Source organism: Oncorhynchus mykiss, chromosome 17, assembly GCF_013265735.2.
Source record: "Oncorhynchus mykiss isolate Arlee chromosome 17, USDA_OmykA_1.1, whole genome shotgun sequence".
Lineage (NCBI taxonomy): Eukaryota > Metazoa > Chordata > Actinopteri > Salmoniformes > Salmonidae > Oncorhynchus > Oncorhynchus mykiss.
This window is the reverse complement of record NC_048581.1, coordinates 20,258,859-20,277,492: the sequence shown is the minus strand read 5'-3', so window position 1 is coordinate 20,277,492 and position 18,634 is coordinate 20,258,859. Positions and strand designations below refer to the sequence as shown.

Here is an 18,634-nt window from a genome sequence, read left to right as displayed (position 1 = left end):
TTGCTCAGCATATGTGGGAACTCCTTCAAGACTGTTGGAAAATCATTCCAGGTGAAGCTGGTTGAGACAATGCCAAGAGTGTTTAAAACTGTCATCAAGGCAAAGGGTGGCTACTTTGAAGAATCTCAAATATAAAATCTAATTTGATTTGTTTAAATACTTTTTTGGTTACTACATACAGTGCCTTGCGAAAGTATTCGGCCCCCTTGAACTTTGCGACCTTTTGCCATATTTCAGGCTTCAAACATAAAGATATAAAACTGTATTTTTTTGTGAAGAATCAACAACAAGTGGGACACAATCATGAAGTGGAACGACATTTATTGGATATTTCAAACTTTTTTAACAAATCAAAAACTGAAAAATTGGGCGTGCAAAATTATTCAGCCCCTTTAGTTTCAGTGCAGCAAACTCTCTCCAGAAGTTCAGTGAGGATCTCTGAATGATCCAATGTTGACCTAAATGACTAATGATGATAAATACAATCCACCTGTGTGTAATCAAGTCTCCGTATAAATGCACCTGCACTGTGATAGTCTCAGAGGTCCGTTAAAAGCGCAGAGAGCATCATGAAGAACAAGGAACACACCAGGCAGGTCCGAGATACTGTTGTGAAGAAGTTTAAAGCCGGATTTGGATACAAAAAGATTTCCCAAGCTTTAAACATCCCAAGGAGCACTGTGCAAGCGATAATATTGAAATGGAAGGAGTATCAGACCACTGCAAATCTACCAAGACCTGGCCGTCCCTCTAAACTTTCAGCTCATACAAGGAGAAGACTGATCAGAGATGCAGCCAAGAGGCCCATGATCACTCTGGATGAACTGCAGAGATCTACAGCTGAGGTGGGAGACTCTGTCCATAGGGAAACAATCAGTCGTATATTGCACAAATCTGGCCTTTATGGAAGAGTGGCAAGAAGAAAGCCATTTCTTAAAGATATCCATAAAAAGTGTAGTTTAAAGTTTGCCACAAGCCACCTGGGAGACACACCAAACATGTGGAAGAAGGTGCTCTGGTCAGATGAAACCAAAATTTTACTTTTTGGCAACATTGCAAAATGTTATGTTTGGCGTAAAAGCAACACAGCTCATCACCCTGAACACACCATCCCCACTGTCAAACATGGTGGTGGCAGCATCATGGTTTGGGCCTGCTTTTCTTCAGCAGGGACAGGGAAGATGGTTAAAATTGATGGGAAGATGGATGGAGCCAAATACAGGACCATTCTGGAAGAAAACCTGATGGAGTCTGCAAAAGACCTGAGACTGGGACGGAGATTTGTCTTCCAACAAGACAATGATCCAAAACATAGAGCAAAATCTACAATGGAATGGTTCAAAAATAAACATATCCAGGTGTTAGAATGGCCAAGTCAAAGTCCAGACCTGAATCCAATCGAGAATCTGTGGAAAGAACTGAAAACTGCTGTTCACAAATGCTCTCCATCCAACCTCACTGAGCTCGAGCTGTTTTGCAAGGAGGAATGGGAAAAAATTTCAGTCTCTCGATGTGCAAAACTGATAGAGACATACCCCAAGCGACTTACAGCTGTAATCGCAGCAAAAGGTGGCGCTACAAAGTTTTAACTTTGAATAGTTTTGCACGCCCAATTTTTCAGTTTTTGATTTGTTAAAAAAGTTTGAAATATCCAATAAATGTCGTTCCACTTCATGATTGTGTCCCACTTGTTGTTGATTCTTCACAAAAAAATACAGTTTTATATCTTTATGTTTGAAGCCTGAAATGTGGCAAAAGGTCGCAAAGTTCAAGGGGGCCGAATACTTTCGCAAGGCACTGTATCTTTGCAGAAATTCAACCATGAAGGCCTGATTTACTCAGTCTCTTCTGAACAGTTGATGTTGAGATATGTTTGTTACTTGAACTCTGTGAAGCATTTATTTGGGCTGAAATTTCTGAGGCTGGCAACTACTGAATGTATCCTCTGCAGCAGAGGTAACTCTGGTTCTTCCTTTCCTGTGGCATTCCTCATGAGAGACAGTTTCATCATAGCACTTGCTCGTTTTTGCGACTGCACTTGAAGAAACTGTCAAAGTGTCTTAAAGTAATGATGTACTGTTGTTTCTCTTTGCTGATTTGAGCTGTTCTTGCCATAATATGGACTTGATCTTTTACCAAATAGGACTATCTTCTGTATACCACCCATACCTTGTCACAACACAACTAATTGGCTCAAACACATTGAGGAAAGAAATTCCACAAATTAACTTTTAAAAAGGCACACCTGTTAATTGAAATGCATTCCAGGTGACTACCTCATGAAGCTGGTTGAGAGAATGCCAAGAGTGTGCAAAGCTGCCATCAAGGCAAAGGGTGGCTACTTTGAATAATCTCAAATATAAAATATATTTTTATTTGTTTAATACTGTTTTAGTTACATCATGATTCCATATGTGCTATTTCATAGTTTTGATGTCTTCACTATTATTCTACAATGTAGAAAATAGTAAAAATGAAGAAAAACCCTTGAATGTGTAGGTCTGTCCAAACTTTCGACCGACACTGTAGATGGCAGACAAAGTAGCATGGAATAGAATAGAACACAACAGAAGAAAAAAAACGTAATTGTCCACACAATGTGGAAATGTGCCTTTGGTTCTGAAGGGTACAGCTGGTTAGGTACAGTAGCACTCAATAATCCACAAGGTGTCCTTACTTTGTGCAGAGTGTGCATGTTCTCCTGGGAGTATCCAGAGGGCCCAGGCTGAGGCAGGGGGTGACCTGAGGATGGAGGCCCTGGGCTGGGCCCCATCATGCTGTGAGAGGACCCCCCTGGAGAAGGACCAGGGCTGGGGCCAAGCATTGCCCCAGGAGAGGGCCCCGGGCCTGGGGAAGGACCCTGTCGAGGGGTACCCCCAATGGGAGGGTCTGGAGTGGACATCCTGAATGAATGGGATGATTGGAGGGGGAAGACCCTCTTGCTATTGGATGATAGTAGGGACCACTGGAGAGCGAGACAGAGGATAAATGTGCATTAAGACTGATCATTAATTAGTACTGAAATCTCATTGGGCCTAATCTTTTAAAATGTGTGTAGTTTGTAATGTCTATAAATAAATTACTATGTAATAAGCGTTTTAATAGGACCCACCCATGATAGCTAAATGGTATGGCCATAATAAAATGAATGTTTGGAATGATGACATGCCGGAGGTTATTGAAGAAATATATAAAGCCAATAACCTATCGATTATCCGTCTATCGCTACTAAGTCGCGATTGCTTCATAGAAAAATATGATTTCACTAGTTATCCATCCTTTCTGTCTGGCAGTTTGATGCACTCACACCCTGCGCTGCATCAAAGCACTCGTTGCGCACAGCCTCTCGTTGCATAGCAATTACACCTCTGTTTATACACGTCGGTCTATCGACTCAACTTAAAAAGGGGGAGACATGAACATTATATTATCCCTTGCCTGTAGAGCATTAAATGGGAGTCTCGATGAAGGGGGAATGGCGGACTGTCTGTGATTGTGCCACAGTCGGACTTACCCGGGATAAATTCAAGGCTCGCCGGTGTCCCGTTGTCCTGAATTTGGTTCTATTAGACACGTCGCGACTGTCGTAATTAATGTTCTCACCCTTGCTCTTTCGTAAACAGTGGAGCTGCGCTTGAAGCGGTTATTTGATTCAACGACGTGGCTCGAGCGCCCCCTCCCTCACGGTTGCAGTGAGGACCGACTGTAGAGTCACGGCCGCCGAGATTTGCGCATGCGTCCCTGTGCAGCAACAGAGCCAAGGCAGCCTATTGTGTATTGTTACAAACTGACCGTAGGCTAGGATACACACTGTACATTGCATATTAGTTATTTGTCTTGTCTAGATTTCCAAGTCATATGTTATTTCATTATTGATATTTCGATAAAAAAAAACAATGCAAAGATGAATCATTCGCACAGACTGAGCAGTGACTCTTATTTCCAGACCGAATTTAGATCAACATCAGTTCCAAGGATACTATTTGATTTGAAGCCATTACAGCAAAGAGTCTATTCTGTGTTACAGATGTTCTATCTAAACCAAATACCACCATCCATGTAGGGGCATACAGTGCCTTCACAACACAGATTCAACCACAAACACAATGTATTGTGTAAAGGGTTATGGAATGTCATGTAATATTTTAAATAGTATATAACTGCCTTAACGTTGCTGGACCCCAGGAAGAGTAGCTGCTGACAGGATCCATTATAAATACAAAGACCAGGGAGGTTTTCCAATGCAAAGAAGAGCACCTATTGGTAGATGGGTAAAACAATAATAAAAAAGCAGACATTGAACATCCCTTTGAGCATGGTGATGTTATAAATTACACTTTGGATGGTGTATCAATACACTACAAATATACAGGCGTCCTTCCTAACTCAGTTGCTGGAAAGGAAGGAAACCGCTCAGGAAACTGCTCATGACGCCAATGGTGACTTTAAAACAGTTTAATGGCTGTGAAGGAGAACACAGAGGATGGATCAACAACATTGTAGTTACTCCACAAATGTAACCTAAATGACAGAGTGGAAAGAAGGAAGCTTGTACAGAATAAAAACATTGTCTAAAACATGCATCCTGTTTGCAATAAGGCACTAAAGTAAAACAGCAAAAAATGTGGCAAAGAAATTAACTTTATGTCCCGAATACAAAGCATTATGTTTGGGGCAAATCCAACACAACACAGAGAGATCCTTGATAAAAAACCTGGTCCAGAGCACTCAGGACCTCAGACTGGAGCGAAGGAACAGGATAACGACCCTAAGCACACAGCCAAGACTACGCAGGAGTGGCTTCAGGGCAAGTCTCTGAATGTCCTTGAGTGGCCCAGCCAGAGCCCAGACTTGAACCAGATCGAACATCTCTGGAGAGACCTGATAATAGCTGTGCAGCGAAGCTCCCCATCCAACCTGACAGAGCTTGAGAGGATCTGCAGAGAAGAATGGGGGAAACTCCCCAAATACAGGTGTGCCAAGCTTGTAGTGTCATACCCAAGAAGACTTGAGGCTGTAATTGCTGCTTCAACAAAGTACTGAGTAAAGGGACTGAATGCATATGCAAATGTGATATTTCAGTTTATTTTTAATACATTTCTAAACCTGTTTTTGCTTTGTCATTGAGGCATTGTGTGTAGATAGATAAGGGGAAAAACAATTTAATCCATTTTAGGATAAGGCTGCAATGTGACAAAATTCTGAAAAAGTCAAGTGGAATGAATACTTTTAGAATGCACTGGTGTGTATATATACAGTGGGGAGAATAAGTATTTGATAACCTGCCAAATCGGCAGTGTTTCCTACTTACAAAGCATGTAGAGGTCTGTAATTTATCATAAGTACACTTCAACTGTGAGAGACGGAATCTAAAACAAAAATCCAGAAAATCACATTGTATGATTTTTAAATAATGAATTTGCATTTTATTGCATGACATAAGTATTTGATACATCAGAAAAGCAGAACTTAATATTTGGTACAGAAACCTTTGTTTGCAATTACAGAGATCATATGTTTTCTGTAGTTCTTGACCAGGTTTGCACACACTGCAGCAGGGATTTTGGCCCACTCCTCCATACAGACCTTCTCCAGATCTTTCAGGTTTCGGGGCTGTCGCTGGGCAATACGGACTTTCAGCTCCCTCTAAAGATTTTCTATTGGGTTCAGCTCTGGAGACTGGCTAGGCCACTCCAAGACCTTGAGATGCTTCTTACGGAGCCACTCCTTAGTTGCCCTGGCTGTGTGTTTTGGGTCGTTGTCATGCTGGAAGACCCAGCTACGACCCATCTTCAATGCTCTTACTGAGGGAAGGAGGTTGTTGGCCAAGATCTCGCAATACATGGCCCCATCCATCCTCCCCTCAATACGGTGCAGTCGTCCTGTCCCCTTTGCAGAAAAGCATCCCCAAAGAATGATGTTTCCACCTCCATGCTTCACGGTTGGGATGGTGTTCTTGGGGGTTGTACTCATCCTTCTTCTTCCTCCAAACACAGCGAATGGAGTTTAGACCAAAAAGCTCTATTTTTGTCTCATCAGACCACATGACCTTCTCCCACTCCTCCTCTGGATCATCCAGATGGTCATTGGCAAACTTCTGGCAGGCCTGGACATACGCTGGCTTGAGCAGGGGGACCTTGCGTGCGCTGCAGGATTTTAATCCATGACGGCGTAGTGTGTTACTAATGGTTTTCTTTGAGACTGTGGTCCCAGCTCTCTTCAGGTCATTGATCAGGTCCTGCCGTGTAGTTCTGGGCTGATCCCTCACCTTCCTCATGATCATTGATGCCCCACGAGGTGAGATCTTGCATGGAGCCCCAGACCGAGGGTGATTGACCGTATATCTTGAACTTCTTCCATTTTGTAATAATTGTGCCAACAGTTGTTGCCTTCTCACCAAGCTGCTTGCCTATTGTCCTGTAGCCCATCCCAGCCTTGTGCAGGTCTACAATTTTAACCCTGATGTCCTTACACAGCTCTCTGGTCTTGGCCATTGTGGAGAGGTTGGAGTCTGTTTGAGTGTGTGGACAGGTGTCTTTTATACAGGTAACAAGTTCAAACAGGTGCAGTTAATACAGGTAACGAGTGGAGAACAGGAGGGCTTCTTAAAGAAAAACTAACAGGTCTGTGAGAGCCGGAATTCTTACTGGTTGGTAGGTGATCAAATACTTATGTCATGCAATAAAATGCAAATTAATTACTTAAAAATCATACAATGTGATTTTCTGGATTTTTGTTTTAGATTCTGTCTCTCACAGTTGAAGTGTACCTATGATAAATTACAGACCTCTACATGCTTTGTAAGTAGGAAAACCTGCAAAATCAGCAGTGTATCAAATACTTGTTCTCCCCTATATATATATATATATTTTTTTTTTAAGTGTTAGAATTTTTCCCTCCACAAAAAGTTAATTAATTTGAATCCCAATTTGTTACAACAAAATATGGAAAAAGTCAAGGGGTGTGAATACTTTCTCAAGGCACTGTAGGAGATAGTGGTTTTTATACAGGATAAAGATTGTGACTGTGGGACAATAGATACTTGGATAAGGAGGTTGTTACTTGCCAGAATCCTGGCTGGCACAAAAACAACATACACATGTAGGCCAAGAGTTCAATTCATCTTATATTCAGACAATAAATACAAAAAAAGTTACCTTTAATAACATTCTATACAACAGTTTTACAAAGTCATGTTGTCCACATGAATGCAGTCCCTTATTAGGGTGGTCATTAGCACATTTAAGACTTCTACATATGCCAATTCTTCACTTTATTTTGAAAATAAATGTCACCTTTATGAGATAATATACACATGGACAAGAATGAAATACACAGATTACTGGGGTGAATCCTAACTCGCTAACCTCACATTCTCACTTATTCTCCCATTGACTTCAATGAATGATCAGTCAACATTCAGGTTAAGTGAAAGTCAAGATTTGCCCCTTAGAGGATACCTGTTGCACACAGGTCAGAAGCCTAATTAAAATGTGAGATCAAGCATCCAATCAACAGTGTTTTAACCACTTCCCAGACTATTTCATTTTGGGGTTGAGGGAGCTTGGGGGGGTTTAATGCTTAGATCAGGGCTGTTCAATGTCGGTCCTGGTTTTCATCCTCTCCTTCTAATAAGGAGAGACCTGGCTGAGACACCAGGTGAGTGCAATTAACTACCAGGTAGAAACAAAGAAAACAATTGTTTTGGCCCTCCAGGACCAGAATTGAACAGCCCTGGCTTAGATATTAATATGCAGGTCTCCAAAGTTCAAGGCTTTTAACTCTACCATAATAAATCGAAGTTACACGTGTTCAAAAATGCAAAAACATCTGAGTCCAAAGTGAGGCATCCCCCTGCCAGTACTCAGCAGCACCACCTTGTTAAAAACATTATGAGGAATGGAGTTCAGAATCACTCATTCAACAAGTCTCACTACAACCAAAAACTGTCTTCATCCAAAAAGGCATCCTATTCTCTATGTAGTGCACGATGTAGGGAATAGGGTGTCATTTTGGACATAGCTTCTTTGTAAATGGATCATTTCCCATCATCTAGATAGGCGCTAGTGAAACACATTACACAAAAGGGGCTATTGTTGTAACAGTGGATTCCTGTTAGTGTGTTGCAAGTTGATACTGGTAGACTAATTGACAAGAGAGAGCTGATGAAAGTGTGTGAGAGTGTAGCAGACCTGGGGTTCAATTAGTATTGGTTTTCTGAGCTTGCTTGGTGTTTTCTGAGCTTGCTAGAAAGAATAGTCCCAAAAGTAAGTGCCTTTTGGAATAAAAAAAAAAGCAAATACTATTTGAACCCAGGTCTGGAAAACACTGAGCGAGGTTAGGTAGGGAGCCCAGTCCAGGTCATTTATTGTTGCCTGAATGGTGTGTCAAAGGACAGCACAACTAAAGAGAGGGTTGGAATGCTGCAATGAAATTCATATAGCCATGTAGTATGAATATAGTACTATAGCCATGACACTGAATTAAGATGGCATAGGGAATATAAGAGTACAGTAGAGGAATGTGAACGTAACAGCGAATCAACACACCAACAGCTTCAGTTCACACACAAATCATTTCACACACACACCCACACACTTAATAAATCTTACAAAACAGAAATGTATGTAAAAATTGTACAGCAGTATTATAATACAAGTCAGAGAGAAGAAGGCTGAGTACCTTGTCTTCCACTACTAGTGACCCCTGTCATGTAGCATGTATCAAACAGGCTCCGTGTTTCCAGTTGTTATTGTTCCCAAAATGAAGTCAGAGGCCCCATCCCAAATCCCTACGGCCTTGGAGATCTGAGCGGAATTGATTGGTATAAATAAGCAATATGGTGAAGCTTACACCTAGCCTAGTTTATATTACTAACACCTGTCAGATCTCCATAAGTGTATAGGGCTTAGGGTCCATTTGGTATGGGGCAACAATCCAATTTAGTAATGCCTAGCGTTAGTTTTTAAGACCTGTTTCTGCCCAGACAGAGACAGGCCGACAGTGAGATTCAGTTGAAGCCTCGCCTCGAATATGATGGACACAAATGCCAGAGTTTGTGATATAGCAGAAAGCATATATCCACTTTGAGCTCTATAAAAACAGGGAAATGGAATCCATCCCAAAATTCTAAGTCAGTCTTTCCCTGTTTGCTTACATTTCGTTCCTCAGGAACACAAACCAGTACTCACAAGAAGACAAAGTCGTCAGAGCTGCCTATGTTGTTGCTCCTGCTGAGCTTGCCTTGGGGCAGCATGTGGGCGGGGCCAGGGGTGGGGGAGGTGTCATAGTGAGGATAGGAGGAGCTGTGGCCCACCAGTCCATAGTCCTGGGCCTGGCCCTCCACGAAGGTAAAGATGGGGTACTTCTCTTCGGGCGACGATAGGGCCTGGGGGGGGGAATATGAAAGTGTTGAATTGGTCACTTATTAAAAAGTCACCCAGAATAAGATAAGAGTTTTATGTAAGTGATGTATACAGTAACAGTTAGTGCAACTGATGTATACAGTTGGTGTAGTCAGTCAAAAGTTTGGACACACCTACTCATTCCATGATTTTTTCATTATTTTTGCTATTTTCTACATTGCCCAAGCAAGTCTCATCTTCTTATTGGTGTCCTTTAGTAGTGGTTTCTTTGCAGCAATTCGACCATGAAGCCCTGATACACACAGTCTCCTCTGAACAGTTGGTGTTGAGATGTGTCTGTTACTTGAACACTGTGAAGCATTTATTTGGGCTGCAATCTGAGGTGCAGTTAACTCTAATGAACTTGTCCTCTGCAGCAGAGGTAACTCTGGGTCTTCCTTTCCTGTGGCGGTCCTCATGAGAGACAGTTAACTCTAATGAACTTATCCTCTGCAGCAGAGGTAACTCTGGGTCTTCCTTTCCTGTGGCGGTCCTCATGAGAGACAGTTAACTCTAATGAACTTATCCTCTGCAGCAGAGGTAACTCTGGGTCTTCCTTTCCTGTGGCGGTCCTCATGAGAGACAGTTAACTCTAATGAACTTATCCTCTGCAGCAGAGGTAACTCTGGGTCTTCCTTTCCTGTGGCGGTCCTCATGAGAGACAGTTAACTCTAATGAACTTGTCCTCTGCAGCAGAGGTAACTCTGGGTCTTCCTTTCCTGTGGCGGTCCTCATGAGAGCCAGTTTCTTCATAGTGCTTGATGGTTTTTGCGACTGAACTTTAAGAAACTGTCAATGATCTTGACATTTTCCAGATTGACTGACCTTCATGTCTTAAAGTAGATGGACTGTCATTTCTCTTTGCTTCTTTGAGCTGTTCTTGACATAATATGGACTTGGTCTTTTACCAAATAGGGCTATCTTCTGTATATCACCCCTACCTTGCCACAACACAACTGATTGGCTCAAACGCATTGAGGAAAGAGGCACACCTGTTAATTGAAATGCATTCCAGGTGACTACCTCATGAAGCTGGTTGAGAGAATGCCAAGAGTGTGCAAAGCTGTCATCAAGGCAAAGGGTGGCTACTTTGAACAATCTGAAATATATTTTGATTTGTTTAACACTTTTTTGGTTGCTAAATGATTCCATACGTGTTATTTCATAGTTTTGATGTCTTTACTACTGTCCTACAACGTAGAAAATAGTCAAAATAAAGAAAAAACATGGAATGAGTAGGTGTCAAAACTTTTGAATGGTTCTGTATAAGTGATGTATACAGTAAGAGATGTATAAGTGATGTATACAGTAACAGTAAGTGCTGTATCCAGTAACAGATGTATAAGTGCTGTATCCAGTAACAGATGTATACGTGCTGTATCCAGTAACAGATGTATAAGTGCTGTATCCAGTAACAGATGTATAAGTGCTGTATCCAGTAACTGATGTATAAGTGCTGTATCCAGTAACTGATGTATAAGTGCTGTATCCAGTAACTGATGTATAAGTGCTGTATCCAGTAACTGATGTATAAGTGCTGTATCCAGTAACTGATGTATAAGTGCTGTATCCAGTAACTGATGTATAAGTGCTGTATCCAGTAACTGATGTATAAGTGCTGTATCCAGTAACTGATGTATAAGTGCTGTATCCAGTAACTGATGTATAAGTGCTGTATCCAGTAACTGATGTATAAGTGATGTATCCAGTAACTGATGTAGAAGTGATGTATCCAGTAACTGATGTAGAAGTGATGTATCCAGTAACTGATGTAGAAGTGATGTATCACTGACGTGTAACATGTCTATCTATCTATTAAGTGAAGAATAAGCCATCTAAGTTGCGTTGCTTCAACTCATGCATCTATAAATCATATCAGCGTCAAAGATCTATAAATTAAAGATCTATAAATGATCTATATGTGATGCATAACTAATGTATAAATGATGCATAAGTGAGGAATGTATACATGAGTAAGAAGAGACTTGAAATGAGGACAAGAGGCTGAGCTCACCACACAGACGGCAGAACACAGAGACTCAAAGTCCTTCTTGTTCTTGGCGTAGAAGCCTATAGTACAGCTGGGGTCCATGCGACTAAAGGGCATCTTCCTGGGCGAGCTACAGTGGAACGACTGGGGAGGTGGGGAGCGAGAGAGGGAGAGCATTACAGACAAGGTACACGTCTGAATCTGAAATGACCTACTTTGATCCAGTCAAAACATGCTTATCTGGGTCATAGCAGAGCGATATAAAGTCCAGCCAACCTCCAGTGGGAAGTTGTCTTGAGTGACATCCACCACGGCCTGACAGTAGTGAGGGTCCAGATACAGCAACTGCTCGTCTGATTGGACAGGAAATAAGAAGAAGGCGAGGTTAGGTTAAATGACAGCCCACTGTCCAATCAGAAGCAACTGAACCAGGAAGAAGAGTGCATTTCTTACCTTGGCAGCCGATAAAGAACAGCGAATGCTTGGGTTTGCCGCCGATGATCCCGATACAGCATTCTAACCTGAGAATGTTCTTCAGACACAAAGAAATCCATATTCATGTTAGAGTGACATCAACCATGGAGAAATAACAAGCTTTGTGACGAAGGTTAGGTTATGAAAGTGTGTGTGTACATGCGTGTACACACCCTGACACACTTGATGTAGGAGGGGTTGAGAGAGTCTCCTCCTAGTCGGACTGGAACCAGAATGATGACAGACTTCCAGCCTGGACCACTGGGCTCAGGATCTGATATACTCTGGTTCAACGACTGGTCACACAGATGCACCACGTCCTTTTTGTACACTGAAAGAAACACACAATGCTACTATGGGCCTAAGTTTCACTAGGTGGACCAAACATACAATATCTGGAGAATTCGACAAATGACAACACCAACCAACAACACCAACCAACCAACCAACTACCCAGTAGGAAAGGTACAGTGTAAAGTCAAACTCACCGGTACAATCCTGCGCTACATATACAGCCAGGTTGTGAACCTCAGAAGTCTTGGCAACTGCTTTTCTGGAAAACAAACATACGGCTCATGTTTAATGTCACAACATACTGATGCTACTGGGCATGAAGTAAATATCAGGGTTTGGTTCAATTCCATTTCAATTCAGAAAGTAAACCAAATGTTGAGTCTAATTCCAAATGTTCCTCATTGAACAACATTGAAAACAATTGGAATTTCAGTTTACTTCCTGAATTGAGTGGAATTGTAATGTAATTGACTCCAACCCTGGTAAACGTCAACATGCAGTCAGGCATACCACCGAGCCTTCTTAAAAAATATAATAGCAACCAAAACATCTACACAATAAAGGTGCATCAGTAAACATGTCTGCTGGAGATCATTCTGATGCACTATGGCATTACAGACATCTATCAAAAATCTAAGTACAGAAATCAAATGCATGCTAATGCCATCACTGACTTGAATGAGGTATGTTCTATAGATTCTACTTCTATGGCTGATGCTCTGACAGCATCATTATCTTGACCACACCCCATGGAGGGCTCCTCACCGTAGTATGTGTGCCACCACTGAGGGGCCGTACCAGTCCCCCGCCTTCTTCCCTGAGCTCTTCCCCAATTCTACCAGCTGGTGCACCCCAAACGGGGCCGGGGGCTCATCCCCAAACCAGGCCACAACCCTCCGGTGGAGGGGCTCAGCCTGCCTGTCCCTGCCCGAATCGGGCTTCTTCTTCTGGGTATGGTTGAGAGCCGTGCCCCCTGGCATGGAGTTCTTCTGGGGCGTGGTGGGGGTCCGCGAGGAGGAGGAGTAGCCGAAGGAGGGGATGGGTACGCCACCAGCACGGGACGGGGAGCGGGGTCTCAAAGCCTCAAAGTCTACATCAGCGAACTGCTGGGCGTCTGGCCACAACCAGTCTAGACAACACAATACAGACAGTTAGTAGTGATCGATGGAGAGGTGGATGGAGGAGACAGAGGAGAGAGAGGGGAGACAGACCAGGAAAGAGAGAGAGAGAAACAGTTGAAGAGAGATGTGGCAGAAAGAGAAACAAGAGTGAGAGAGACAGGGGCCCCATCCCAAATGGACCCCTACGCCCTACGCACTGGTGGAGATCTGAGAGGATCTGACAGGTGTATGCAATATGTTAATAGCTCCACCCTGCTAGGTGTAAGTTTCACTGATCATATTGCTTATACCAAACAAATCCTATCAGATCTCCACAATTGTATGTGCATAGGGGTCCATTTGGGATTGGATTGGACCAGATTTGGTGCAGTTGTCTCAGAGTTAGGAAGAGGACCCATCTTTGTATCTCGACCCATTTAGAGCCCTCTTTCTAACTCTATGAGTTGTCTCACCTCGTGGCAGCAGATGTAGCAGTAGGCCTTGGGCCAGCAGCATCTGTCCGCTCCGCAGCATGCAGCCCCAGCCACAGTCTGTAGTCAAGGTGGAGCCCTCCAGCTGGGGGAACTCCCTACGGTAGGTCAGCCACAGCCGAGACACGAACGCCCGCCTGAACCGCTCCACCTCGTCTGGAAGGGTAGAGAGATACCCAGTGAGCAGAACTGGTTAAAATACATATTTCCAACCCGTTTTTCCACACTGGGTATGGAGCAGAGAGAGTCATCTATTTTACCAGGAAGTATTTTGAAGTTGGGAGTGGGGTTGTTGGAGGTTAGCTACCTTCACTATTGAGCAGATAGGAGTGGCCCATTACAGTCACCGGAGAGCTCTTGTTGAATGTGGTCTTCGACTTGACTGACCAGCCTAAAGAGGGAAAAGAAACAGAACGGACCTTTTTAGAGGGGATTCTTTATGTCTTGATGACTGGGTGAGGAAGGGGGAAGTTGACTTCGGGAGGGCTATTACACATAGCTTTGTATGAGACTTCTGTTGAGAAAAAAAAAAAGACCTAACAAAGATTATTCACACAGAAAGTACAAAGACTATAAAATCCCCCTTGTTGCTATTTCTTAAGAAAATAAAAAGCCATTGTTAAACCGACTGTATAGAAAAACTGGAAGTTATGTTTGTCGCTAGTTAAACAGCTATATAGAACTATCCGCCTTATGGAAAAAAGTTCAAATGAACCCACTGACTGACCGTATTTGACATTATTCCACGCCGACATCAGCTTGGTCTTGAGTTTGTCCACCTCGTCTGGCTCTCCAGCGGTGGTGGCATCTCTGGTTCCACCCCCACCGACATCAGTACCCTGCCGCTTCCCAAAGCCACTTCCTCCGCCAGGGTCCACCAGCTGTGGCTGCTGAGGCCTCTTGGTCTCCTCTCTCTGGAGGGTGTCATCCTGACACACCACTCCTACTCCCCCCACATACTGAACTGCACTGGGAGACACGGAGTTCATGGCTCAGGCTTACAGCAGGGCTCTGCAGATCCTCATAGCAATAGGGACCTGACGGAAGAGAGGGATGAGAGAGAGAGAGGGGTGGGGAAGAGAGATAAACATTGATTTTCTACGACAGTGCATGCATGTGTAATTTGATTAGCCATGGAGTAAGTGCTATATGTGTCGCTCTCCTTTTGTCTGTCCAGCACTAAGATGAAGTTTAAACATTAACATTGAAAGAGAGAAAGGTTAAGCTAGTTGTACGTCTAAACAATGACTGATTTGAGGCCGACTTTCTCTCATTTCATGCTGATTCACAAGAAAGTGGATCTGAAAGTGGCAGGGATTAAACATTTTTGACGACTTTGCTATTATTATGCAGAACATTGCAGCTGTCGCAGTGGTTAGGCTAGTGAATGCTATTGGGAAAAACAATATTAGTCACAGTCAGTTTCAAAGTAAACCACTTCTCCCTCCTTCCCCTGCGCTGAACAAAATTAAATGCGAAATGCTACAATTTCAAAAATTTTACTGAGTTACAGTTCACAGAAGGAAATCCTTAAATTGAAATAAATGAATTATGCCTTAATCTATGGATTTCACATGACTGGGAATACAGACATGCTGGGCTGGCTTAGTTACACGTGGCCTGCGGTTGTAAGGTTGGTTGGATGTACTGCCAAATTTTCTAAAACGACTTGAGGCGGTTTATGGTAGAGAAATGAACATTAAATTATTTGGAAACTTCTGTTGTGGACATTCCTGCAGTCAGCATGCCAATTGCACACTCCCTCAACTTGAGACATCTGTGGCATTGTGTTGTGACACAAATCTGCACATTTTAGAGTGGCCTTTTATTGTCCCCAGCACAAGGTGCACCTGTGGCTTTGTATGCCATTTAATCAGCTTCTTGATATCTGTCAGGAGGATGGATTATCTTGGCAAAGGAGAAATTGTCACTAACAGGGATGTAAACAAATTTGTGTACCAAATTTGAGAAAAATAAGCTTTTAGCGCATATGGAAAATGTCTGGGATCTTTTATTTCATCTCATGAAACATAGGACTGTTGCGTTTTATATTTTTGTTCAGTATAGTTGAAAAAAAGATGTGGGTATCACTAAGTTTAGAGTCATCACAGGATGATGTGCCTGAGTGACAAGAGAACAGATGTTAACAGACATGGTAACACTGGAATGTAGAACAAGTGACTTCACTTCCTACTCTGTACTGAAACTGGAAATAGTTTATTTAACCTAATGATGAGGAATTTCTGTCCTTTCTGGGAAAACACGATAGAATAGCCATCATGTGATTGGTGTGTGACAACAAACAGCTGGGGGTGACAGTGATCAGCCTTGGTAGCGGATGGTCAAAAGATGTAGCTAACTAGCCTTTTCTACACCGTAGCCTACCTATTAGCTATGATAATCATCCTGTTATTTAAAGAAGTAACCAAGCTGTCACGTTTCTTAAAAATCACTAGCTCTAACATGACAGCTAGTTAGTTACACCTATTAAGGGGCTACAGTCTGGCTTAATTAGATGATATTGGCTTAACTACTAATTTACCTAGCTAGTTACTAGATAAACATCATCCAACACAACATAGCCAAGATCATAACCTTACCACTTTGTGAAGAGTGTCATTGACATGAGAGGTCTTTAACCAAGTAAAATCGTAAAATTGCTTGATAGGACGGCGACGGCTCGGAAGTGCAGGGTTGAGACCACGTACTACGTAGCTTTGCTGTGGTAACTCAATACAGACAGTTAGCTGCCAAGCTACAGTAGCTAGCTAGCTGTCAACGGATCTGGTTAGCAACTTTGTAAAAAACAGGCTAACGCGTTAATGTCTCGCCTTTCTTGACGACTCCAGGACAACCACAGCCAATGTCAGCGATTAAAATGAAATTTTCTTCAGCCAACGAGTAACGTTAAACTCAGTCGAATTATAGTTCACCCAGCGATTTACTTCGCGTGCTAGCTAGTTAGCTTGCAGGATCAGCGGGTTGACAACATACAATAAGGATGGCTCTTGATACTTCCTGATAGGCTGTACTAACAACGTGATTGGTCAACCTACTGAAACGAGCAACTATATTGATTTATATCCTAACAATAAATCATAGCGCGCGTATTATTGGCTAATATTTTACAGATTGACGTTCGTCATATTATGTAAATAAGCTGGCGTCTATGGGGTGTAAAGACCTAGTGTAACTGTGTGAATGAAATGAGATCATGCATTTTATTAAAATTAACCTGTACTGCATATCCTTGTCATGCTCCCCTGAGCATGTCATGTGACTAATCGTGCAAACTACCAAAAGCCTGCTGTCTAAATATCGTTCAGTCATAATTGTAGAACTCTGGGATGATCTTGTTGTATATTTCTCAACTAGCTAAATCTCTATATAACTTTACCCTGAGCAAAAAAATACTTTCAAAAAAATTCCAATAACATAGATAAGAAACTCGAATTCATTGTTAATGTTATGATACTTATGAGTAAATTCTATATTCATAAATTACTTGTTTTAATGTCCCCGGATTTTAAGCCTTTACATATGACTTTGTAGGTCTTTTGAATTCCCTTTAGTTACAAAAAAAAGTATTTGTACATTCAAATATTATTGTTGATGTATAAAGAAATTGCAATCTCTCATCTCCTTTATTTGATTTATATTATTTATTTAGATGTGTATGTGTACAGGGGTGTGTGTAATGTGAGATCTTGCCTGACTTTAATATTGAATTGTTATTTTTTGTCAATATTTTTTAATACGCGTGCACAAAACATAGATAAACCAAAAAAGTCTTGTTTTTATTTAGCAATCCTGGATTTGCCAGGGGAAATTGCCATTTTACTGGCATTCTGTTGCAACTGGGAACTTTCTGATGTTGAAGAACATTGTGCCATAGCATGACAGGAGAGCTACATGTATAAGACTGGACCCTCGTCGCAGGAAGCCTGAGCAACCCTTTATCCCTTTAGGCTCTCGACCAGGCAATGGATGAGTACAGGCGACAGGTGGAGTGCCTGGGGCTGCCTCTGCCAGTGGTGATGGAGCCTGGGAATGCCCTCTGTGGATATTCTGTCTTTTGTCTAATCTGGAGAGATAAAAGATTGATCAGTGTGATCAGAGAGAGTACCGATGATCAGAAAGTGGGGGCAGTGAGACAAATGTAGACACCTTTTCTGTCATCTGTTATATAATACAACAATTCTGTGTTTACTGTTTCTCGATGTACTGTATAATTTGTAATAAAAATGAATGATTTATTATATCAAAATATATACTTTTTTTTTTAAAGGCATAGTGCGTGTTTCATAGGGTAATATTTTACACTGACATTATGTAAAGCATCTGACGTCCATGGGGTGTTGGCTACAGATAAGTACCGGTAAAATTGTGAATGAAATTAGTTCATGCATTTTATTATGATTAACCACTACTACTAATACCAAAGGTCTCTGTTGTCTAGTTTACTACATTTAGCCTAGTTGATCTGCATATAATTATATATATTTTTATGGATGGACATAATGTAGTTATGAATGCACATTAGGTTACACTAGACTTAAGTAATTTTAATAAATGTGGAAAACAAAGGTTGTAGAATATAAATATGTTTATGTATCCTTTTGCTGTTGAACATTGGCCATCTGGAGCCAGGTTGTGCAGATCATAGGCTGACGTTATGAGCTCCACGCCTGTATTTATTATCCGTATGCACAAGAAAATGATGGTGGCAGAAGTTCAAGTTTGGATAAATTCTCTGAATTGTATTACACGTTCTTCCCTTCACATGTCTAGTATTAGACTGTTGTACTTGTCTTTCTGGCACTAACGCTCCCATTTGTCCTTTCTTACTAGCACTGATTTTGCTGATATCTGGTTTATTGA

General features: G+C 41.9%; 2 protein-coding genes across 2 annotated transcripts in view; both read right to left on the bottom strand.

Moving 5' to 3' along the window:
* LOC110517362 (transcription activator BRG1) overlaps positions 1–3,703 on the bottom strand; it is a 32,397-nt gene extending 28,694 nt beyond the window's left edge. Inside the window, exons 1-2 of the mRNA XM_036949273.1 lie at positions 3,515–3,703; positions 2,678–2,965 (exon numbers count right to left, since the gene is read on the bottom strand). Coding sequence (XP_036805168.1) covers positions 2,678–2,902 — 225 coding nt within the window. The 5' untranslated portion in view covers positions 2,903–2,965; positions 3,515–3,703. The remainder of the gene's footprint in view (positions 1–2,677; positions 2,966–3,514) is intronic.
* A 3,344-nt stretch (positions 3,704–7,047) lies between these two features.
* Positions 7,048–16,813, bottom strand: LOC110485632 (cysteine protease ATG4D). Its single transcript, XM_036949267.1, has 11 exons — positions 16,354–16,813; positions 14,481–14,790; positions 14,061–14,144; positions 13,736–13,909; positions 12,928–13,291; positions 12,357–12,421; positions 12,042–12,199; positions 11,848–11,926; positions 11,671–11,747; positions 11,419–11,538; positions 7,048–9,388 (listed from the first exon to the last, which is right to left on the bottom strand). Exons 2-11 carry the CDS (start codon positions 14,740–14,742, stop codon positions 9,188–9,190), a joined length of 1,584 nt encoding a protein of 527 aa, XP_036805162.1. The 5' UTR covers positions 14,743–14,790; positions 16,354–16,813; the 3' UTR covers positions 7,048–9,187.
* Positions 16,814–18,634: the final 1,821 nt, after the last annotated feature.